General features: G+C 41.2%; 2 protein-coding genes across 2 annotated transcripts in view; one reads left to right on the forward strand and one right to left on the reverse strand.

The window, feature by feature from the left end:
- The window catches only part of PPEF2 (protein phosphatase with EF-hand domain 2), a 43304-nt gene extending 40148 nt beyond the window's left edge, over positions 1 to 3156 (forward strand). Inside the window, exons 17-18 of the mRNA XM_058193099.1 lie at positions 910 to 997; positions 2308 to 3156. Coding sequence (XP_058049082.1) covers positions 910 to 997; positions 2308 to 2492 — 273 coding nt within the window. The 3' untranslated portion in view covers positions 2493 to 3156. The remainder of the gene's footprint in view (positions 1 to 909; positions 998 to 2307) is intronic.
- A 582-nt stretch (positions 3157 to 3738) lies between these two features.
- On the reverse strand, positions 3739 to 24925 carry NUP54 (nucleoporin 54). The gene is made up of 12 exons (XM_058193464.1): positions 24788 to 24925; positions 19803 to 19877; positions 19560 to 19700; positions 18060 to 18286; positions 17047 to 17234; positions 15294 to 15490; positions 14150 to 14204; positions 12710 to 12803; positions 10487 to 10594; positions 9584 to 9703; positions 7922 to 8032; positions 3739 to 5224 (listed from the first exon to the last, which is right to left on the reverse strand). Exons 1-12 carry the CDS (start codon positions 24840 to 24842, stop codon positions 5096 to 5098), a joined length of 1500 nt encoding a protein of 499 aa, XP_058049447.1. The 5' UTR covers positions 24843 to 24925; the 3' UTR covers positions 3739 to 5095.
- Between the last annotated feature and the right edge of the window lie 253 nt (positions 24926 to 25178).

Raw genomic sequence — 25178 nt, forward strand, 5'->3', positions numbered from 1 at the left:
ACAAGTGACTTAGCTCAATAGCAGCAATTGTGAGAGGGATCTTGGAGCCCTAGCGGACAATCACTTAAATATGAGCCAACAGTGTGTGGCGGCAGCCAAAAAAGCCAAAACAATCCTAGGCTGCATTAACAGAGGGATAGAATCAAGATCATGTGAAGTATTAATAACTCTTTATAAAGACTTAGTAAGAAAACTTGGAATACTGCATCCAGTTTTTGGTCACCACCATATAAAAAAGATGTCGAGACTCTGGAAAGAGGGAAGAGAAGAGCAACAAAGACGATTAGAGGCTGGAAGCTAAAACGTACGAAGATCAATTGCAAGAAGTGGGTATGTTTAGTCTAGTGAAAAGAAGGACTAGGGGTGACATGTTAGCAGTGTTCCGATATTTGAGGGGCTGCCACAAAAAAGAAGAAGTCAACCTATTTGCCAAAGCACCAGAAGGCAAGGCAAGAAACAATGGATGGAAACTAAACGAGGAGAGAAGCAACCTAGAACTTAGGAGAAATGTCCTATCGGGGAAATCAACCAGTGGAACGACTTGCCTTCAGAAGTTGTGGCTGCTCCATCACTGGAGTCTTTTAAGAAGAAACTGGACAGCTGTTTGTCTGAATTGGCACAGGGTCTCCTGCTTGAGCAGAGGGTTAGACTAGAAGACCTCCAAGGTCCCTTCCAACTCTGTTATTCCTTCTTTTTCTCCTTCTCTTCCTCTTCCTGAAATTTCTTGCCAACCATGGAATTTGGCGACAGTATGGCAACCAGTGAGGCTAAAGAACCATAGACGTACACAAGACATAAATACGTTTTCAAGGTCATATCTTTATCCTATGTTAAGCATATTTGGCTAATTCTAGCTATGTTTTGAAAACAGATTAAGGGATTTTTGTGTGAACGCTATGTTTCTTTCAGCGCCTTCAGTCGAGTTTGCTGGAAAGCATTTACCGAAACTTATCCAATCTGGAGACGATCTTCAACCTGATTGACGCCGATTGTTCAGGTAAATGCCTTTTATTATCTGCCAATTTCCTTTTTTAATAGCCGAAGTGATTATTTGTGCCCAAGGCCAAGTGTTTTGGTTTTATATGCATGTGGAGGGTAGAGTAGTATTAACTTCTATCCCAGCAGTTTATAATACACCAGCAGAGGCGAGGACAATGCCGTTGTTGCTGATTTATAATATATAATAATTATTCAGGTCATGGTTTGTCCCAAAGGTGCTTTTTTTTTTCAAGAGGCAACTGGACTTTCTGGTTTTTTCTTTGAAGATGTTTCGCTTCTCATCCAAGAAGCTTCTTCAACTCTGACCGGATGGTGGGGAACGGAAGGATTGATATTCCTTGCAGACAGCTGGACATTTGCATCCTTTTTGAGGGTCGTTGAAGCAACTTGGAGGTTTTATCTGTGTCCTCAGGGACACCTGAGTAGTGAAAATGGTTCCTGTAGTCTGCCATTTTTTTTTCTTGTTGAAAACTATTCCTACTCCCAGGGTGTTCATCTCAAATTGTATAGCTGAAAAATTTGTAGAGATTCTGTCACCCAGGTCATGGTTGTCCCAAAGGTGCTTTTACCGGCTGTGTGCAGGGAACATAAATCCTTCTATTCCCCCACCATCCAGTCAGAGCTGAAGAAACTTCTTGGTTGAGAAGCAAAACGTCTTCAAAGAAAAAAACCAGAAATGCCTCCTGAAAAAGCATCTTTGGGATCCGTTTCTTGGGTCATGGTTTAGGGTCACCTAAACAGGGACGCGGTGGCTCAGGGGCTAGGACGTTGAGCTTGTCGATCAAAAGGTCGGCAGCTCAGCGGTTCGAATCCCTAGTGCTGCCATGTAATGGGGTGAGCTCCCGTTACTTGTCCCAGCTTCTGCCAACCTAGCAGTTTCGAAAGCACGTAAAAATGCAAATAGAAAAAATAGGGACCACCTTTGGTGGGAAGGGAACAGTGTTCCATGCGCCTTTGGCGTTGAGTCATGCCGGCCACATGACCACGGAGACGTCTTTGGACAGCGCTGGCTCTTTGGCTTTGAAACGGAGATGAGCACCGCCCCCTAGAGTCAGGAACGACTAGCACATATGTGCAAGGGGAACCTTTACCTTTACCTTTTAACAGAGAAACGGAAAGATCACACGTGCCGAGTCAAGATGGCAGCTGCAATCTCAGAATCGAGACTCTTTTTAGGAAATCAAGTACCTCTAAAAAGCTGCAGAACTTTTTAATAAATCACATAATTGGAGACATAGAAGTGCTCTTGCTGTTATTTCCAACCTCCCCACCCCAAGAAAGATTGTGTTCTTTGCCCTCCTGCTACAGGATTTATTTGTCTCGAAGAGTTCAATCAAATTTGGAAGCTGTTCAGTTCCCATATGAACATTGATATCTCCGATGAAAACATCCGCGATTTGGCCCGCAGCATTGATTTCAACAAGGATGGGAAAATCGACTTCAACGAATTCCTTGAGGCATTCCGCCTGGTCAAACAACCAACTTCCCAGTGAAAATCAAAGCCGCCATGAACTGGGCTGGTGGGGTAAAACTGGTCTCGAAGCAAGCTTGCTAATTCTGTACTCATCTTTTACTTCAAATCTGCCTCTGAACTAACCCCAAATTGTGAATTATTTATTGCTACCAATGGAGCCATTTTTACTTTTCTTAAATTCAGCAGGAAAAAAAAATTCTGGGGAAAATTTTCCCTCAGTAACTTTCAAGCATTGAAGCTTTTGTTTTGTTTTGTTTTGAAGTGCTTGAGATAATTCAAACGCTTGTGATCAAAGCTGCATTGCTTTTAATATCTTTACTCAATTTTAAAGCATAATACAGTTTTATCAACGGTATCCAATGACCGGACGTTTCCTTTTTGTTACAGCTTCAATGTGGGTCTAATAAAAAAAAAGTTTATGTTATCATTGCCAAGTTTGGCTGATTAATATATTAGCAAAAGAAAGTTTTAAAATTAAGTCTTACACAATAATGTCTAATCCCAAAACAAAAAGTATCTTTGTTTCAAGACTATTTCATTTACATGTTGATTTGTCAGACAGTTCCAGATTTTTCCAAAACTGCTATAGTACAGTTATTTAATTTTTCAAAATTGCTGTACAGAGGCATTAACATAGAACAGTAGAAACTGGGTTTCTAACCATCATTGCTCATCTAAATTTCAAAAATACAGTGTTTTTCATTCCAGTCATAAACTCAGATTCCAATCTTCAATCTTCATTAAGTCTTCTTTCTCTTTAGTCTCCTTTTGATCTTATCTTTTTAAAAGGTTATTAAATTAAAGAAGGAGATCCAATTAATCTCTCGTCATCTATCCAAGTTCTTCCAGTAGGAGAAAATATTGTCTACAGCTGTTGACCAAAATCATTTTGGCAAATTGGTAACGATCGAAAACGTTTTCTACAAACATGCTGTCAAACAGATGTTGTCATTTTGGAGAATACCAGAGTGATGCTGAGTTGATTTTGCTCTAAGCATCTGTAAGACCACGGAGGGGGGGGGGGAAATAACTTGGGGATTCAGTTGCCTGTAGCTGTCCAACTACAGGGTTCTTGTAACTGTCTTAAAACTGCATCTACTGACCAATCTTCACGTTCTCAGAAACTACAAATGCAAAACGTGAGAGTAGCTACCATCCACATGCTTTAATTTCATACTTGGATTACCTTTACCTTATGCATGGATTAGTGTGTTTTGGAGTGATGCCAAAATGCCTTAGCGCAGCCAATTCACTTGTAAACACAATCCAGTTTGACAGTCTAGCTTTATTCTCCCTGGTGCAATTAATAACATAACAACAAATGGAAAAACAATTATAACAAAGCCGCTGTTTCATTCTCCCAAGAAATCTGAAAGAAGGCCAGCACACTATTGTGGCTATTCCCTCAGCCCCAGTTCCTGGTTTAAAAACAAACAAAGAAACAAACCAGCAGCTAGCTTTCTAATATAATAAAGCAATACCCCCTTTAAAAGCTTTTCTTAGGCAGTTACTGTAAGGATGTCATTTTCAGCTTCACCTTAGGAAATACAACATGGAGGGCACAATTCCTTCACTGTGCCTTAGATTAGGAGGGGGATGTTGAAGCAGGGGGGTCTCCAAATAAGACTTGTGGACTTCAACTCCCAGAAAGGCCTGGCGGCTTAAGGAATTCTGGGAGCTGAAGTCCATTGAGCCTTAAAGTTTCTAGGGTTGGAGTGTCTTGGGTTAAGGCAACAGGCCCCGGCTTCAAATGCAGCCTTCTGTTGTATCAGGAGAACAGGAGGTGGTGGATAAGGATGTCAGTAGCTGTGAATCTCACAGAACAGGGGTCTCCAACCTGGGTCCCTTTAAGACTTGTGGACTTCAACTCCCAGAGTTCGTCAGCCAGCTTTGCTGGCTGAGGACTCTGGGAGTTGAAGTCCACAAGTCTTAAAGGGACCCAGGTTGGAGACTCCTGTCATAGAATATTTAGGCCAACAGATTAATTAGTGATTGGGCAAAATTAAGACACCCAGACCCAGTTTCCATCTGTAGTAATCTTGAAAACAAGTCATCCATTACAAAGACCATATAGCTGAAAGCAGATTTCATTATCTGTCAGTAATATTGTAAATTCTGATGAAATGATATAGAATTACAGTTTTGTGCTTGTTAAGCACAAAGGAGGGGAAAAAACCCACACCTTTGACCTGTGCGTTTCTTTCCCAAACATTGGCAGGTGCGTTTCTCCTTTAAATCAGTTGTTTTGTGTTGTTTCTCTTACAGAGAAAGTGTGTTATTTTCCCCCCACTGATAATTTAACACTGGAAGTGTTGTTCGGAAAATTGGAAAAAAAAAACAAACACAAAAAATGAAACATAGTTGAACATAATAGAAACGCAGGCTTAAATCACAGAGCGGTGTCTAAAGTATCCTTCCACCTTAAAATCAAGTGCAGGGTTTTTGTTTTGTTTTTCCTACCACCTTTATCCCTTTTTGACCTTCAGGGTAGAGTGCCAAGTCCCTGGCACTCTCTCAGAACCTTCACTAAAATTTCTGGTCCAAATAACCACCTGGTGAACTTCAGTGAAGGAAAACAAGGTGTTTTCTGTGCCCATAGAGTCAATGGAAAGGACCATTCGATCAACTGAAGACGCCCCCTCTAACTGGAATGCTCTCATTCAAGCCATGTTCTATCAGCTTTGTGTCTTCCAGGTCATCTTTTATAATACTGATCAGGTGGCTCAGTCCTTCTTGCTGCTGCTTCAGATGCTAAAAACAGAAAGAGGGGAAATCGTATGAGATTGCTTCCTTTGAGCATTTATTTATGTTATTTTTATCCTGCCTTTATTCTTTTTATACGTAACTCAAGGGAGTGAACATACCTCCTCCTCCTCCCTATTTTCTCAATAACTACCACCCTCTGAGGTGGGATGGAGTGAGAGAGAGAGCGAGTGGCCCAAAGTCACCCAGCCAGCTTTCATGCCTATGATGAGACTAGAACTCACCACCTCCTGATGATTGGTCAAAAGTCAAGCAGGTGGCTTTCATGTCTAAGGCAGGACTAGAATTATTATTATTATTATTATTATTATTATTATTATTATTATTATTATTATTATTATTATTATTATTATTATTATTATTATTATTATTTCAATTTTTATACCGCCCTTCTCCCGAAGGACTCAGGGTGGTGTACAGCCAGGTAAAACAAACAATGTAATATACAATTAAAATACGAATTAAAAAACTTATTACATAATTGTCCTAAAACTTTGGAACATAAAAACTAAAACCCACTAAAAATTACTAGAAAAATTTAAAACCAATAAAATTTAAGCCAGCTCCGCGCGAATAAATAAGTGTGTTTTTAATTCGCGGCGGAAGGTCCGAAGGTCAGGTATTTGGCGTAAGAATTCATGGTCTCCTAGAGTGATTGGCTCAAAGTCACCCAGCCGACTTTCACATCTAAGAGGGGACTTGAACTCACCACCTATTGGTGATTGGTCAAAAGTCACCAGTCAGCTTGCATGTCTAAGGCAGGACTGGAATTCATGGTCTCCTGGTGATTGGCTCAAAGTCACTCAGTTGGCTTTTAGGCCTAAGGCAGGACTAGAACTCACAATCTCCAAGTTTTTAGCCTGGTGCCTTAACCACTAGACATGGGCTGTCAAACTCACGGCCGACGGCCGGATGCATCACGCGCTGGCCACGCCCATGCCCGGTTTAGCGAATGGGGAAAAAAAGATTCTGATATGTCATGTGACGACGCGAGTTTGACATCCCTGCACTAGACCAAACTGGCTCCAAAGTATTCCAAACTTTGCTCAGATTTTGAACATTTGCACTTCGCATTTTATAAGCATGCTGGAAAAAAATCACCAATTTCACCATTCTCTCTGAAATCTCAAATGGGGTTGGTAAAGGAAAGATGAGCATGTAATCAGAGGAAAGGAACATGCTAAAAGAAACTGTATTCCTGGAAAGAGGTTAATAGATGAGCTCATGCTCAAACTTGTGGCTTTTTGCTCTCATTTTGCAGCAACTATTCACATATTTCACAACAGTGCCAAACTAGAATTTCTTAATCCAAACATGTTTCAATAATTAGTTGCAGAATTAATGAACAATAATCAACATTCTGTCACTTACGTTCACCTTAGCAAAATATTATTACTGGCATTTCTGGTTCTGAATGTAACTCATTCCAGCAAGGTTTTATTTGGCAGCAGGATGGTTCTATTATAAATATCCTACCATAGATTTTGCTTCTCAGTTTCCTTAAGGCCATTTTATCAAAAATGAAAGTACTGTTACCTCTTTCCCATCATCCTTCACAATGCTGGAACTAAGAAAGTATTGGGCTCTTTTCTTTTTATGCAAGAATCTAACTATTCTTCTATTATATTTTAAATCGGACGTTCCCAGAATAGATAGCCTTCAGATACACGTATGTACATCAATTCCCTGAATTCTCTATTCCTGAGTTTTTTAGGAGTTGAGGTCTATATAACTGGAGACTGTCAGGGATGCAGAAGGCGTGAAACGGGAATTCCGGGAGTTAAAAGTCCAAGCTTCTTAAAGTTGCCAAGGGTGTGAAGCAGTAGCATTAAAGGCACAATGTAGTTATTTCAAGGATGGATCAGGGGTCTCCAACCTTGGCAACTTTAAGCCTGGAGGACTTCAACTGGGCCGTGGGTGGCTCAGGCTCAGCCTGTTATTAAACACAGCTGCTTGCAATTACTGCAGGCTCGAGCCCCACCAGGCCCAAGGTTGACTCAGCCTTCCATCCTTTATAAGGTAGGTAAAATGAGGACCCAGATTGTTGGGGGGGCAATAAGTTGACTTTGTATATAAATATACAGATAGGATGAGACTATTGCCTTACACAATATAAGCCGCCCTGAGTCTTCCGAGAAGGGCGGGATATAAATGTAAATAAATTTAAAAAAAATCCCAGAATGCTGCAGCCAGCTTTGCTGGCTGGGGCTTTCTGGGAGTTGAAGTCCGCAAGGCTTAAAGTTGCCGAGCTTGGAGACCCCTGCTCTAGACCAAATCCCAGAAGAAATCATAGTAGATTTTGTACGTCTCTGATGTTTGTAGAGAGTTGCAATTCAGGTTTTTTAATCGACCATAGAGAATCTAAATAAAAGTCACTGACGAACAAGAGCTCATTGATTCAAGCAGAGATTTCAGCCTCATGTTTTATCAATGGAACGCTGTTATTTTCCCACCAAAGGTGGTCCCTATTTTTCTACTTGCATTTTTTTTATGTGCTTTCGAACTGCTAGGTTGGCAGAAGCTGGGACAAGTAACGGGAGCTCACCCCGTTACGTGGCACTTGGGATTCAAACTGCTGAACTGCCGACCTTTCGATCGACAAGCTCAGCGTCTTACCCACTAAGCCACCCACTAACCCTTTTTATCTATCAATTTAGTTCACAATAAATCCCAGTCACTGCACACCTGTCTGATTTCCCGTAAGAGGTCTGCGTCGATATAGTATCTCTCTTCGGATCTGACAGCTCCAAAGTGGTTTTGCATTCTGATCTGTGACATCAGCTCATTCAACCGACCCTGGAAGAGATAAGTTACAAAATTCAAATCTTAGTTTAGGCATTCATGAAATGAGACAGAAGAGCGAACTGTTATTTCAGTTGCATTTTCCTATCTACAAAAAAAAAACAAAAACAACCCCGTTCCGTGTATAAAATTAGTGCCTCAGAAGGGATCTTTACTGCTGTTGTTTTGCACGGGAAAGCATTCAAAAGTGTGATTTCATTGCTTACAATTTAAAAGAGTTTGGGTAAGGTGAAAGATGACCTAACTCATTAGCTTCTCACTAAAGTTGCAATCGAGTAGTGTATGTTGGAGGTGGAGACCCTTTGAGAGCTGTATGCAATGAAATTTTATTTTAACGTATGCCGATTAGTGCGCGTTCAAAGTGACAATAAAGTGGTGCTGTTCTATTTTCTATTTTATTCTATTCTAATCTGAAATAAATCCACAGCTGTTCAAGGACCACAGGCTTCATCTGTTACTCAAGATTTTCAAAGAGGAATTCTGCTGTTAAAACTGGATGCATCTCTCTGGAAGGAGCTTCAGAAGGAGCTTCAGAAATAGCAGAGGTCTTTCCTAATAACTTAAATGGCATGTAAAAATTCTAGGGCATCCTTCGTTTTGAAGGCTTACACAGGCAAGACCTGGGCTTACAACCATTCATTAGTGACCATTTGAAGTTACACTGACACACAAAAAAAACTTACGACCGCTTTTCACACTTACGTCCATCATGTGATCAAAATTCAGGCACTTGGCAACTGGCAGGTGTTTATGTTAAATGTCCCCGGGGTCATATGACCATTGTGGCCTTCCCACAAGCAAAGTCAATGAGGGAAGCTGTATTCGCTTTAACAATCGCAGCTATTCACTTAACAAGGGTGGCAAAAAAAGGTTGCAAAATGAAGCATAATTCACCAAGCAACTGTCTTGTTTAGCAATGGGAATTTTTGGGCTCAATTGTAGGTCATAATTTGAGGACTACCTGTGGGGTACCAGGTGTGGTGGAATATCTGGACCACGGAGACAAACCCCCTTCCCCCCGACTGTGTGTGTGTGTGTGTGTGTGTGTGTGTGTGTGTGTGTGTGTGTGTGTGTCAAAAGTCACTCCATCTTAAGAGTCCATTTGGTAGAAGATCCACCAAGAGGTCAACGGGCCTCTGGTGGCTCAGACTGCTAATGCAGTCGGTTATTAACACAGCTGCTTGCAATTACTGCAGGTTCAAGTCCCACCAGGCCCAAGGTTGACTCAGCCTTCCATCCTTTATGAGGTAGGTAAAATGAGGACCCAGATTGTTGGGGGCAATAAGTTGACTTTGTATATAATATACAAATGGATGAAGACTATTGCTTAACACATTGTAAGCCGCCCTGAGCCTTTGGAGAAGGGGGGATATAAATGCAAAAAAAAAATAAAAATCTCTTAGGTCTGCCATTTTCCGAGGGCAGACAATCTAGTGAGATTCTTGTAATATGGTGATCAACAACACAGAAACCTATTGGATCCATTCTTCTGGTCAGTTAGGTCTGAGGTTAGGTGGGGTCTCACTGCAACCTTGAGCCGCTCACCTTGAACTGGGTTGGGGCGTTGAGTTCGCACTGAATCGTATCCAGCTGCACCCGGAGTTGCTCCTCGTCCGCTTGGATGGCATACCCGCTTTTCCTCTGGATCTCCTGCTTGATTAACACCTGCAACAAATATTTTTTTTTAAATTATTACACTCTTGTGACTCTTGTGACCTAGGCCCAAGTAGTTATTACCAGATATAATCAGGGGGTTGAATTAGATGATCGACAAGGAAGAGGTGGGTTTCAGCAGGTTCTGATCAGTTCTGGAGAACCGGTAGTGGAAATTTTGAGTAGTTCAGAGAACCGGTAGTAAAATTGCTGACTGGCCCCGCCCTCATCTATTCTCTGCCTCCCAAGTCCCAGCTGATCGGGAGGAAATGGGGATTTCTGCAGTAACCTTCCCCTGGAGTGGGGTAGGAATGGAGATTTTACAGCATCCTTCCCCTGCCACGCCCACCAAGCCGCACCCACAGAACCGGTAGTAAAAAATGTTGATACCCACCACTGGTACAAATGTTCTTTTCATTTCTCTCTTCGGCAAGCAATTTTCTACTATATATATGTCATATTTTTAATACATACTTTCTGATATTTATGAATATTCCTGTTCCCAATGCATATATTTTTGTAGGCTAGCAGATGGACTAAACGTAACTTCAATAAATGTATAAAACAGTACTGCAACTTTTGGAAAGTGTGACTCTTAAAAGTACAACTGCATTTCTATGCATTTATCGGACCAGAACATACTTTCTTTTTCAGATGAATCTAAGGCCATCTGATCAGGTTGACTTCCTAACTGAACTAAAGATTTGTGGATCTCTTTTAAAACTTACGAAATGCGAACATGTTTAATCTTCTTTTACTGAAGGGCTTTAAAAAAAGGGTATCTGCCAGGCTTACCTGCAAAGTTCGATGAGAAAGATCCATTAGCTTTCTCTTGTACTGAGCGATTTTGGCCATGGTTGTAGTCTGGTTTTTTTGAAGCTCGCTTATATCTTCTGATATTATCTACAGATAAAAGAGAGATTGGCTCAGATGTACAGACAAAGACACTCATTTTGAACAACCACTTCAGTTCCATCCCTAGAATCTTTTCAGCTTTTCCATTTTCTCTTGGGTATTTACGGAACTGGAAGCAACTTCATTCAGAATCACTTTCATTTTAGAAATAAATGACCATTCTCAATTTTTTTTCTCTCTCTCTAGCTACAGGTGCGCACGCGCACACACACACACACACACACACACACACAAAAACTGTGACAAACCCCACTCTTTGATCTGAAACAAGTGAACCCCCCTAAGATACTGGATAAATTGATTCCCTGTCGCTACTTGAATGAACGGGATCATATTTTTCTCCCTCTAAAATGTCCTTTCCTTGTAATTCTGTTGGGCACAAAACCAACTACAATTCCAACAAAGATGACTTGGAAAGAGGTTTTTTAGCTACTTTATTTTTCACCCTGCACATGGACCATGTCTGGCATTTAGTGCCACTTTATAATGTTAGTGCCACTTTATAATGCCTTGGTAAGGCCACACTTGGAATACTGCATTCAGTTTTGGTCGCCACGATGTAAAAAAGATGCTGAGACTCTGGAAAGAGTGCAGAGAAGAGCAACAAAGATGATTAGGGGACTGGAGGCTAAAACATATGAAGAACGATTGCAGGAACTGGGTATGTCTAGTTTAATGAAAAGAAGGACTAGGGGAGACATGATAGCAGTCTTCCAATATCTCAGGGGCTGCCACAGAGCCAGTCCACATTTCCCTCCCAGTAGCAATTAGGAGTTTTCTAATACATTCCCTTCCTTAACGGAGTCATTGATGGCTGGCTAACATGGTTTCTGCGTCACAGATTTCATCACTGTTGGATTCTGGAATCGTAGATTAGCTTTTAGCTTTTAAGAAACAATCCTTAAAAGCTAAAAGCATTGAGATAGGGTGTCCAAACTTGGCAACTTTAAGACTTGTGGACTTCAACTCCCAGAACTCTGGGAGTTGAAGTCCACAAATCTTAAAGTTGCCAAGTTTGGACACCCCTGCATTAAGAGATTTAATGGTCAGAAGAAGAGTAGCAACAGGAAACATCTCCCATTGCAAAAATATGACTTTTCCTATGTTCAAGGCAATAAAAATATTGACTTATACAAGGCAATCCTTATACATCCAGCAAACATCAGAACTGGACACTATTAAGGACCAAATGTTTATGGTATTGTTTTGGTTTAGTTTAGTTTAGTTTAGACTTTTATACCGCCCTTCTCCTGAAAGACTCAGGGCGGTTCACAGCCAAAGTAAAAACCACACACTATATACAATAAAAACAATAATAAAAATCTTATTAGAAATCAGGCCAGATTAAAACTATTAAAACATAAAAAACCCCAAATTAAATCAAAATCTTAAGACTGCTAAAAATTTATTTTTAAAATTTCTATGCCAGTCCTTGCGTGAATGAATAGGTAGGTCTTCAACTTGCGGCGAGTTGAATTCCATCTAGTCTTTTTGTTTATGGCACAGTAGTTAGAATGCAGTACTGCAGGCTAATTCTGCCGACTGCCAGGAGTTTGGCAGTTCGATTTTCATTGGCTCAAGCTTGACTCAGCCTTCCGTCCTTCCGAGGTGGGTAAAATGAGGACCCAGATTGTTGGAGGCAATTGGCTGACTCTGTAAACCGCTTTGAGAGGGCTATAAAGCACTGTGAAGCGGTATATAAGTCTAAGTGCTACTGCTATTGCCATAATTATTAAATTTATTTGCTGCCTATTTCGCCATGAGACTACTTTAGGCAGCTTACAATAATAAAACATACAAACAAAGCAAAAGTAAAATAATAGAATAAAATAAAATAATAAGTAGAATAAACGAAGAAAATGAAGGAAATACATCCATATGACAAGTAAAAAAGATGGACAAGTGGGGAGCAGAGAGCGAGGTGGGAGGAGGTGAAGTCTGCTGTCACTCTAGCAACCCACTCCAGTGCTCCATCTTAGAGAGGGCTGTAAAGTACTATGAAGTGGTATATAAGTCTAAATGCTATTGCCATCTCCATCATCTGTGGTCAAGCCTTAAGTATTTCGGAAGAGAAAAGTGCAGGGTCAAAGAGCGGACACTTACGTCCAGTCGGCTCTGGTGCTGCTTTGTCATTTGGTCTTGAACTTTCAACCGCCTTAAGAGTTCCTTGAAGCCAACCATTGGGACTGGAATCAGCCTGCACAAAGTTAAGAGCACGCATTCAGCAAAAATGAGATGAACGGCAACCGTTTTATCCCCTCTCCCCAAAGAAGCCCAGTGAGATACACAGAGAGCAATTAAAAATCAATGAGATCATTGATAAAACTATTTATCCTAAAATTAAGATGAATGCAAATGAAAAAACAAAAACAAAAACACAATTTAAAAGGCAGGGCAACGATTACCTTGCGTATAGTAGATTAAACAATAATTTAAGCCAGTGTTTCTCAGACCTCAGTGACTTTTAAGGCATGTGGATTCCAACTCCCAGAATTCCCAGACAACCATGCTGGCTGGGGAATTCTGGGAGCTGGAATCCACATGTCTTAAAAGTCACTGAGTTTTGAGAAACACTAATTTAAATGAAATACTGTTGGTGCCATGGGAGAAATAGAAGGAACCGCCTGAATCTGCAGAGCGAAGGAATAACACTTTTGTACAGCATAAAGGGAGGGGGGGATACAAGATTTCCTATGGAGAAATCTTGGAGCCTTTTATAATTAGGAGCCTTTTTTACATTATAAAAATTGATGTTTTTCATTAACAAAAAGAAGAAAAATGGAGACAGACTAAGAAAGAAGAGAAGGAAAAAGAAATGGAGAACAAAACTGCGGAGATGAGAAGGAAACAGGTAATTTAATATTGGAGAGACAAAAGCTTCTTCCAAACCACAATTAATTATCAAAGCAGCCACTTAGAAGCAAGAATCGTTTTTTGGATTGTTTTCTGAACCAACTACCATATTTTTTGGAGTATAAGACGCACCCTTTTCCTGTATAAAAGGGGGTGAAAATTTGGATGAGTCTTATACACCGAATGTAGCCCCTCCCATCCACTGCCCCCCACCCTTTGGCCTCTGCCTCCCAGCAATTTACCTCCTTGCAGCAAGCAACAAGAAGAAACAGCCCGTTTCAGCTTCAGCACAACCTGATTAGCACAAGTTGACTGTGGTTGGATCAGCCTCCCGACTCTCAGCTGTTTCAGGCTGCAGGGATTTGCCATGGCCTATAGCTGCACAAGCCTCTGCTGCTTGTTGCAAGGAGATAAACTGCTGGGAGCAGATTTTTTTTCTCTTGTGCTAATCAAGCTACACTGAAAACGAAAATGAAAGTAAAGCAGGCTGTTTGCTGCAACGAGGCAAAATTGCTGGGAGACAGAGGCAGATTTCTTTTTCTTGTTTTCCTCACTAAAGAAAGTAAGTGCGTCTTATAGTCCGGAGCTTGTTATACTCCAAAAAATACGGTATTTCAATTTCTCCATCCCGCCTCTAGAAAATGTTATTCTTTTTGCAAATTATTCCAAAGGCGCTTACGAGTCACTTACTTTTCAGGATCGGGGTTGTCCACTTTGGCTTGTTCCCAAATGATTGGATCAACACCTGTAAAGGGAGAAGAATAGAACTGATTTCTTCTCCATCTCTTATTAGTGTAACAAAAGTTTTTTTTTTTTTTTTTAAAGTTTGCCTTTCTTTTCAACAGGAAATATCCCTAATGTCTTAATCCTTAGGCCTTTAAAGTTTAATTAAAAACGCTCAAAGTTCTCGTTGAAATAATAAACATACCATGCCAATTAAGATGCAAGAGCTTTTCCTTTTAAGTTAGCAGTAAACTAATTTAAATCAGACCCTGGGGGTTATGTAAAGATTCTCTTTTCGAATACTAAGGAATGGTGAATGTATAAGCAAATGTATATAGCTGTCCCGGGTGAGATGGGCAGCTATATAAATTCAATTAATAAGGAAATAAATAGCATAATCACATTTCTGCGATTATGTAACAAACTCCAAATCTTTGAATACCAGGGGTTATATGAGTGAGTAAGTGAGTGTGTGTGTGTATGTGTGTGTCAGTGTAGTTTTAGTCTTTGTATGCTGCCTAGAGGCATGTGTGTATGGAAAGCCATATAAAACATGGATGGATGGATGGATGGAAGGAAGGAAGGAAGGAAGGAAATAAATGAGAGGTAAAGATAGAAAAGGGAGGGAGGGAAGGAAGGGGAGAGAGAGAAAGGGGAAAGGAGGGAGGGAATGAGTTTCTTTTTAATGAGCCAAAGTCAACTGACTGACAGAGTTTCCTTTGCTTAAATGTAACACAAACACAGGGAATTGATTCTCATGGTTTCATGCTCAGTGCTGACAGAGCATACAAATATTCTTTCCTTCTTGTCCTAAAGTGGTATCTTTTGAAACTGTAAATACTGTGCAAATTACCTCACAAGAGATTTAGTGAGAAGACCACTTGCAATCTTCCCAAATTGCAGGTAAAATCGGAGCCCAAAGTACTTCGTAAACAAGAGTCCTCAACCCTTGTTTAAGAAGCTCCCTTCCTTTATAAGGCATTCGCGCCAAGACTCGCTCAGACGTTCACTTCCTCAAAAATAGCCATTCATTCTTTCACTTGAACGAGAGGAAGGCTTGATTATCCACCCCAAGCCTAAGTTTTTTTTTGTTGTTTACATTTACATTTACCTGCAGGAGGATGCTGCAGCAGCTGCTTAACCTGTGCTGGAGACAGCTCCGTCCTGGCCATGCTGAGGGTCACGCCAAGCTGCTGCAACTGGGCTTTGATGTTGGCTTGTTCGAAGTGCGCATACAGGGTGGTGGCTGGAACCCGCCTGGAAGTCCCGTTGGGTGACCGTTCAACCACGTAGATCACTATTTCCGTTCTAAAAGATCAGGGAAAGGGTTCGGATTTGACATGCAGGCAGTCCCCGACTTACGGCTGGTCGCTTAGCAACTGTTCAAAGTTACGATGGGCCCCGAAAAAGGGACACATGAGCCAGATTTGAAGTTCCGATGACTGCCTCCCATGACTGCATTTTGGGTAGTAAAATCTGATGGGCTCACCTGGCAGCCTGCTTAATGACCCTGATTTACGACCAAAATTGCAGGCTCAATTATGGTTGCAAGTCAAGGATTAACCTGTGAAAGATTCTTGAATTGTTGAATAGTTATTTGGTGTCAAACGGCACACTGCAAACTTAACCGACTGAACGTTTCAAAGAAGTAAAACTACTCTGTTCCCGTTGTTTTCAGAGGAAAATTTCACAGTGGATCCTTAGAACTGATAATGAAAATCTAGGAAAAAGGATATCTTTTCTTTTGGGTCTTATTGGGCCATAATAAGAAGGGGAAAGGGTACAGGTGAAATCTCCCCAGGATGAAAAATCTCTGGATGAATTTCACTTTTTTTGCTACTAGGGAGACCAATAAGTCAGAAGCAGCACTCCACACATCTGCAGCTAAGTTATAGTTTAACCAGCATTTACTGAATAAAGTACGATTCTCTTCATACAACCCAAATCTAAGCCATTGTTTAAAAATAATGGCGATGGGCGTTCACCCGATGCATTCAGCATGCACAAATATAGAGCCTCGGTGGCGCAGTGGTTAGAGTGCAGTATTGCAGGTTACTTCTGCTGCCTGCCGGCTGCCTGCAATTTAGCAGTTCGAATCTCAGCAGGCTCAAGGTTGACTCAGCCTTCCATCCTTCCGAGGTGGGTAAAATGAGGACCCAGATTGTTGGGGGCAAAAGGCTGACTCTGTAAACCGCTTAGAGAGGGGCTGTAAAGCGGTATAGAAGTCTAAGTGCTGTTGCTACACACACACAAACACACACTCTTAAGCTCCAATGTGTGGTGTGAACCAGACTACTGAGCATATGGACAGAGGACAAATGAATGAATTTTATCAGAGGTCATCTAAACACAACCGATCTTAAGTTTAGCCTTAGTCTGGGAAACTTCAGGCTGTTTATAGATAGCAGGATAAAATATAGCAATAGCATTCAGACTTATATACCTCTTCACAGTGCTTTTACAGCCCTCTCTAAGGGGTTTTACAGCCCCCAACAATCTGGATCCTCATTTTACCGGCCTCGGAAGAATGGAAGGCTGAGCCAACCTTGAGCTGGTCAGGATCAAACTCCAGGCTGTGGGCAGAATTAGCTTGAAATGAGGGGTCCTTGGTGCTCTCTCAGCTTGCTTTCTTGCAGATGTTTCCTTACCCAAACTAGGTAACATCATCAACACTGATGATGTTACCTATCTGGGTAATGAAACGTCTGCAAGAAAACCACCAAGCTCAGAGAGCACCAGGACCCCCTCATTCCAACCCTGAGCTACAAATATTCTCCTTTATTGCTAGTCTGAAATACTGCATTCCAAGCACTGTGCCACCATGGCTCTTTTTGTGTTTATATAGATTAATCCAATTGCCTTACTGGTCATCTGGCATTGTCTTTACACCTTCTACGTTGACCGTGAGCGTCTGGTTTGAACCCAAGATTTTGTGCAACGATTCCACCAGTTGCTGCTGCTGACCACGAATCTCTGTTTCTTTTTTATTGAAGACTAGGGCCACCAAGCCATCTTCGTCCTTGTTGTTGGGCATGCAGCTGTAGCCCACAGCCTGTAAAAGAGATAATGGTCTTTTCAGTTGCAGATGCTCGTTCTTTTTCCGGATCAACACAGCGCTGAGGAGGCATTAAAAATGAACACTGAGCTGACACGGAGAAGATCTGTTGTGACCGAGGCCCAAGTAGTTATTACCAGACACAATCAGTCCTAAACAAACGTAGTTTATTAGAACAGCTGAGAATTACTTCATTCTCAGCTTAGTCCAAATTAATTCCAAAACCAAGTCCTTCAGAAAAAGTCCTTCGGCCTTATCACAAATCTTTGTCTTCTTTGGCACTCTGCCAAAGGCTTTTCTTGGCAAAGCCCCACGAAGTTCAGAAACAAGAGATGCCGACTAGAAACCAATGTAGCAACGTTGCTTTCCTACAAAAAGCCCAAGAGCAGTTTCTGCTCTTTTAAGCCTTATGAGAGGGGCCAATCATCTCCTGGCCTTACTCCCGAGTTGTCCTTTTTGCTTTAGCTGCTCTTGCCTTCTGGCAGATCTTTGCATGCGTGCACTAGGAACAGGCTCCTCCTGTTCCTCTGCCTCTCTGCTGTCCACCTCTGGAGGCTCCTGAGTCTGCGCATCGCTTCCAGATGACCCTGGCCCCATCTCTGCTTCTGATGCAGAGCCCTCGTCTGGGCTTTCCCCTGACTCCAGCCCTGGCCCATGGTCCTCCCCAGCCTCCTCACTGTCTGACTCCACTGCTAGCTCCGCCAGCTGCTGGCAGACTACAACAAGATTTTCTTTGAAGTCCCAGCAGATGGAACAGCTCATCCACAGCCAACCAACCAAATGTTTCGATCCCGACACAAGGATGAGAGAAAGACCTCTTACCTTAAATCTGCAGAATGGGTTCTCCTGCGTAAATTCCACCGGGGCAATGTTGTTGTTGAAATACCCTTTGCCTGTGCCCCAAAATGCCTGCAATTGATTCCACTTGGCCAAAATGGCATCTCGCTCATCTCCCAAGAGGGTAGGGGCGGAAAGCGCGCTTGCTGTGTTGATCAGCTGGTTGGACTGTGCTGGGGCTTGAGCAGGCTGGCTGAAGAGACCTCCAAGTGCTAAAGTTGGATTGGAAGAGCCACTATTAAGAGGCAGATCAAATCTATCAATGTAATACCGTTCAAAGTGAACAATAGCACTGAAAAAAAGTGACTTATAACTGTTTTTCACACTGATAACCGTTGCAGCATCCCCAGGGTCACGTGATCAAAATCCAGTCGCTTGGCAACTGGTTCATATTTATGATGACTGCAATGTCCCAGGGGGGTCATGTGATAATAGAAGGATACAATCAGGATCAAGGGAGGTACTAATACCACTCTATAAAGCCTTAGTAAGACCACACCTAGAGTACTGCATCCGGTTTTGGTCACCACACTATTAAAAAGAGGTTGAGACTCTAGAAAGAGTGCAGAGAAAAGCAACCAGGATGATTAGGGGACTGGAGACTAAAACATATGAAGAACGGTTGCAGGAACTGGGCATGGCTAGTCTACTGAAAAGAAGGACCAGGGGAGACATGAAAGCAGTCTTCTAATATTTGAGGGGCTGCCACAGAGAGGAGGGGGGTCAAACTATTTTCCAAGGCACCTGAAGGCCAGACAAGGAATAATGGATGGAAAGTGATCAAGGAGAGATTCAACCTAGATATAAGGAGAAATTTTCTGACAGTGAGAACAATCAACCAACGGAATAGAAGTTGTCTTCGGAAGTTGTGGGAGCTTCATCACTAGTGGCTTTCAAGAAGAGATTGGATTGGCATCTGTCAGAAATTATGTAGGGCCTGCTTGGGCGGTGGGTTGGACTAGATGACCTAGAAGATCCCTTCCAACTCCGTTAATCTGTTAATCACCTGTCACCATCTGACCAGCAAAGTCAATGGAGAAGCCAGATTCAGTTAACAATCGTGTTACTTTGGTTGCTTCCTGATTGCTTATTTGTAGCCTATGACTATCATTAAGTGTTGTACCTTATGATTCTTGATGAACATATCTTTTCTTCTATGTAAACTGAGAGCATATGCACCAAGACAAATTCCTTGTGTGTCCAATCACACTTGGCCAATAAAGAATTCTATTCTATTCTATTCTATTCTATTCTATTCTATTCTATTCTATTCTATTCTATTCTATTCTATTCTATTCTATTCTATTCTATTCTATTCTATTCTACTCTACTCTACTCTACTCTATTCTAACTTAACAACTGCAGTGATTCCCTTAGGTTGTAAAGGAAAGTTGTAAAATGAAGCAAAACTTACTTAACAATTGCTTAGCAACAGAAAACTTTGGGCTCAATTGTAGTCATAAGTCAAGGACTACCTATACTTACTTGGTTGCTGCTGCTGAGTGTTGAAACCACCAAATCCCAAACCGGTTCCCAAGCCGGTACCGAGCCCCGTTCCTGTCGCTGGTGCTGTTCCAAAGGTGGTACCGAAACCAAAAGTTTTGTTCTGGGTAGCTCCAAACAACCCTGGGGGAAGGAGAAAGAATGTCAGCCAAGAAGCAAGCCAATTTCCCTTAGTGTATTTTAATCAGAAAGCCATCTCTACCCAGGTGACTTTTGGCCGCTTACCTGTATTTGTAGGAGTTGAGAAACTGAAGGTGGACCCCGCGGTGGTGGTGGCGGTCCCAAACCCCCCAAAAGCTCCTAGGAAACCAAATTATGCAAATTAAAAGGAGGATCACTTCTTGCAAGGCAATTAATTGTTCAATGACAGCATGCTGATCGGAGAAGAGAGATGGTGACAAATGAATGAGGCTGATGTGATCTGATACTCACACAAGATCCAGCGACAGCAGAAAATAGCCAACATTAGTTTATTATTAGAGAAAATGTACATACACTTGCAACTCTTTTTTGGGGGAGGGGGAGAAGGGGAAAATTATGTGGACTTCAACTCCCAGAATTCCTGAGCCAGCCATACAATGAAAACATTATTATTATTTTTAATAATTTAATAATTATTTGAAAGGCCCTCTTTTCTCAGTCACGTATACCTGACCCACTAGAGCGGGGAGGCAAGGAATGTTGTGGGTCCTCTTTTCTAAGGAGGTACACCGAGCGGGACCAGCAAAAGGGCTTTCTCTGTGGTGGCTCCCTTCCTTTGGAACATCATCCCTGCAGAGACTAGACTCTCCTCTACTTTGAAACTCTTTTGCAAGGCTCCAAAGACTTGGTTTTGCCAATAGGCTTAAGGGAACCTGGAGCAGGATGGGGCCCATCAAGCAGCTTATCTGTTGCTGTCAGGGGTAGGGATGTTATTGTTTTTATATTGTAGGTTGGCTTGGAAAGGAAAGGAAAGGAAAGGAAAGGAAAGGAAAGGAAAGGAAAGGAAAGGAAAGGAAAGGAAAGGAAAGGAAAAGGAAGGAAGGAAGGAAGGAAGGAAGGAAGGAAGGAAGGAAGGAAGGAAGGAACTCCTGAACTCAAGCTCAATACTTAGAAACTTTACGAACATACTCATATAGTTATCTTGACAAAAACACCAAAGGGATTAATTATGAGCTGTGGTGGCGCAGTGGATAAAGTGCAGTACTGCAGGCTACTTCAGTTGACTGCCGGCTGCCTGCAATTTGGCAGTTCAAATCTCACCAGGCTCAAGATTGACTCAGCCTTCCACCCTTCCGAGGTGGGTAAAATGAGGACCCAGATTGTTGGGGGCAATGTCTGTCTCTGTAAACCGCTTAGAGAGGGCTGTAAAGCACTGTAAAGCAGTATACAAGTCTAAGTGCTATTGCTAAGTGCTATTGCTATAGCTTTCTTGCAGGACTTTTTTTTTTCAAACTGTGAGACTAGTCTTCAGTTTTCGAGGTTAACGTGCATCTAAATACTAACCAGATCAAATTCTGTTAAGCTTCTTTTCCAGATCAGCCAAAGTAGGCTAGGAGAGGGAACGTGTAAATGAAGTCCCACCATATATAAGCAAGTGGGACTCTCTCAAGCACAGGGAAACAGAATTTATTAAATATGGGAAGGATCAGCAGTGGTTTTTTATTGCTACTTGGATAGCAACAGCCATCTTTGTCAGTTCTGTGAGCTTATCTAAATAAGAAGCACAAGTTCTACACGAATTGTAGTAGTGATCACATCACAATTCTGTATCCCTTCTGCATTTTTCCTTGCAAACCAGCTCCACAGGAAATGCACACCGAGGAAACAATTCCAATGAATCACAAAACAGTGTTGTTAGGATTACTACCGTAAGGCGGTGACTGTTTTAACAGTGAATATGAATTTACAATGCACTGAATGTTGACATGTCGCATACACAGCATAGATACAATGGGAACTATGAAATGACGATATATTTCATATACGAGCAGCTACAACAATTAATACAAAAGAAATATACAAAAAAATAGAGGTAAGTAGAGAGATAATTACTATTAAAGTCAGCAAAGATAGATTTTTTTAAAAAACAAAATGTCTTTGTTGTTGAATGTTTTGAATCAAAAGTCAGCTGGGATTTTTTTCTTTTTTTTTGGGTGCTGATCGTATACAATTTGTTTTTCCACAGGACCTTGGGAAAAGCATGGTGGATTTATGATAATTGAAATCCAATGAAGAGACATAGGAAATGGAATATATATATATATAAATGTAGCAGAGTCCAAGAATTCAAGAAACAGAAAACAAATACCTTTTAAACTATGAAATTGTTTGGCCCTTTCGCCATGGAATTACAATTCTGTATCCCTGCAAATATTTTAAGGTCATTGGGTTCATCTTGTTTTGAGGAAAAAAATCATATCCCAATCTTGATCCGCATGATTTCAAAACATGTTCATGTACACAGACTCAAACACATACACTGGAAGTATAACTGAGAATATTTGCCAGAACACTATCGTCAGCAAGATCGTGTACCTTCTTGCTATGCCCTTATCTGAATGGAAATGCATTAAAAATCAACTTATATATCAATTTTACATTAGCTGTCAGTTGATCGTTCTTAATTTCTTGGCTACGGATTTAACCCGATTTCTGCTATTTTTTTTCATGCAGCTACTGTTTAGATATGAGAACATTTATTCGTGATAATTCCTAGATCGCTAAGCACTGCTGAGTTTTTAGTTATTACCCCTGACAAAACAATGAATAAATCTGGCAAATTTCTGGAATTATTGCTATGGAACCAGAACTGACCTGGCTATAAACTCAGGCCTTGTGCTAGGTTAGACGATGGACTCCTGAACAATGTTTTACTTTTGACTGTTATTATTCTGGGCTATTGATTTATTATTATTATTATTCATTATTTATTAATCTTGCTGCCCATTTCACTGCAAGGCAGACTATTTTTCCAATATATTTTGTAAGCCACCGAGAGTCATAACAGATTGGGGCAGTCTATACATTTTATTTATTAAAATGCATAGGCTGCCCATCTCACAAACTCTGGATTTTCTTAAATAAATAAAGCATTTCAGATAGAAATCACATGTAAATTATTTTTAAAATGAATAATAAAAGCAGAGAAATGTTTTGTCAAATCTTGGTTTGAAGGACTTCTTACAGATTTTTAAAGCAACTCGTTCATGGATGAACTTTAAAAAACTGGCAAGTGTAAACTGAATTCTTGGATCCCTCCAAAAACAAAATAATTACGAGCTTCACATGAATATTCTCTACCTGCGCTGGCCAGACTGTTACCAAAATTAAACGGTGGCGCCGAAGTAGTAGAGACACCAAAATTCCCAATATTAAAATTCACTGCAGGATTAGCAGTTAATCCAAAACCCCCAAAATTAAACCCAGTGGCAGTGGAATTTGCTGCTTCAAGCCCACCAAATCCTGATGAGTGGGAAGCATAAAGAAAGCAAGACAGAGTCAGTGAGAAATCAAACATCGAAGCAATAAATCCATTTCTTAAGTACTAGAAGAAATACAAGAAAACCAATAGCAGGAATTGTAAAACACAAGAGTTTTTCTGTTCCTAATTCTTTAGGACAACTTAATTTTAATAACCAGTATTAGGCACCAAGCAGGCCAACCCCTACTTCTCTGTGACAGCTCCTCAAATCCTTCTTCATATGCTTTAGCCTCCAGTCCCCTAATCATCTTTGTTGCTCTTCTCTGCACTTTTTCAAGAATCTCAACATCTTTTTTTTTTAATTATGGCGACCAGAAGTGAATGCAAGAAATTTTTGTCTGCATTAGGGTTTACCATTGGGAATATTAAAAGCTATACAAAAGCTACAAATCAGATATGGTTCCCTTATATTAGAAAGATGACACAGGATCCTCTCCACCCTATTTATATTTCATTTAGCTCAAAGGGATTCATTAATGCAACCTATTAGCCATTGATGGTGACCTTTTGAGCATATCCATGTGTGGTTTGCCTCAGTAGAATAGGTTGTATGGTAGCTAGCTAACTGACAGAAAACGAAGTATCTGTGACAAAGAAGTGCATTATAAAATCTTCTCAAATCTTCAATATTTTGGATTCCTACGCTCACCCAAACAGCCACTTACTTATATATAAGCAGATATCTTCCTTTGGAAAAAGAGTTATGCTATCAGTCTTAATTTTAAATGGAGGATTACGATTAAAAATGTTGAGTTGAACAACTGTTGTGCTTCAAGCCTTCTTCTTTCACCAAGCAGGGCTGGCCTAATGATAAAAGTTTTAATTGAGGGTTTTAGCGGGGTTTTAAGGGGATTAATCCATTTTATAAATTTTTACTTATTAATTTTAAATTTTTTCAGCTTATTGAATTAGATTTTTAATCGTTTATCGTATTTTAAATTTTTGATATTTATGTTTTATTTCTGCTGTACACCGCCCTGAGTCTTCAGAGAAAGGGCAGTATAAAAATACGATAAATAATTTTTTAAATTTTTTAAATTTTTCTAATTTTAATAATTTTAATTGGGGTATTTTATTTATGGGTCAAATTTGACGGTTTTAATTTTCGGCCATTTATAGAATAGGTTATTTTAACTGTGGTTTTAATTTGTATATTGTACTGTTTTAAACTGGCTGTACACCGCCCTGAGTCCTTCTGGAGAAGGGCGGTATAAAAATCTAATTAATTAATTATTAATTAATTAGTAAGTAAGTAAGTAAGTGACTACTGAGTCTGGAATAGACAGTTCAGGGCATAAGGAAGATCCAGCAATAGAGTCAGAAATGCTGCCTCCTGTGAAAAACGGCCGTAAGTCTCTTCCTCCCCCCCCCCGCCGTTGTACCTTTGAACGGCCACTAAGTGAACGGTTGTAAATCGAGGACTGCCTGTATAAATAAATAAATCGGGTTGTTTTTTGGGTGGTTTTTTTTTTTTACAAGTTTGCCTCCACTCCTCCTCAGGGCCTCGTTGGGGGTCCCTGCCTACTGGAAGCCGCCTCAAAGAATTGGCTCTTGATACCCTGCCTCCCCTCCTACCGCCCCATTTTCCTTCGGTCTGAGGTAATTTTATTTTCCTCACGCCTTCCTCCGCTCCCCGCCATGGTTTCCAAGAGCCAGGCAGGCATTCAACGGGGGCAGCTCTCCCTCCCTCCCCGGCAACTTGCCCCGTCAAGGCCTTCTGGCCTCCCTTCCTCGCCTCCGCACTCACCCGCGGGGTTTGGGGCGGCCGCGGCGCCAGCAGCCGCCCCGAAGTTGAAAGCCATGAGGCAGCGCCGAGACACGAGCAACGCCGAACGCTCCCCTCCCCCAACCGCTCCAAAAAACAAAAAAAAAAGGGTCCGGTCGCCTCTTCCGTCCGGGCGGAAACCGTGACTCCCCAGTGGGAGAGAAGGCCCGAAGGCGGACTATAGATCTACGAAAGAAGTAGAGTAGTGCTCGGGTTCCACTTTCCGATTCTAAACTCATACATAAGAACTATGTCATGGAAATCCGTGGGAGCGACACGGCGTCGTTCGAGGATGACAGGCTGGATTCGCGGTGGGTTGAATTTCGGAAGAGGAACGGATTGAGGTATATATACGCTGTATGCAAAATCAATG

Source organism: Ahaetulla prasina, chromosome 8, assembly GCF_028640845.1.
Source record: "Ahaetulla prasina isolate Xishuangbanna chromosome 8, ASM2864084v1, whole genome shotgun sequence".
Taxonomy (NCBI): domain Eukaryota; kingdom Metazoa; phylum Chordata; class Lepidosauria; order Squamata; family Colubridae; genus Ahaetulla; species Ahaetulla prasina.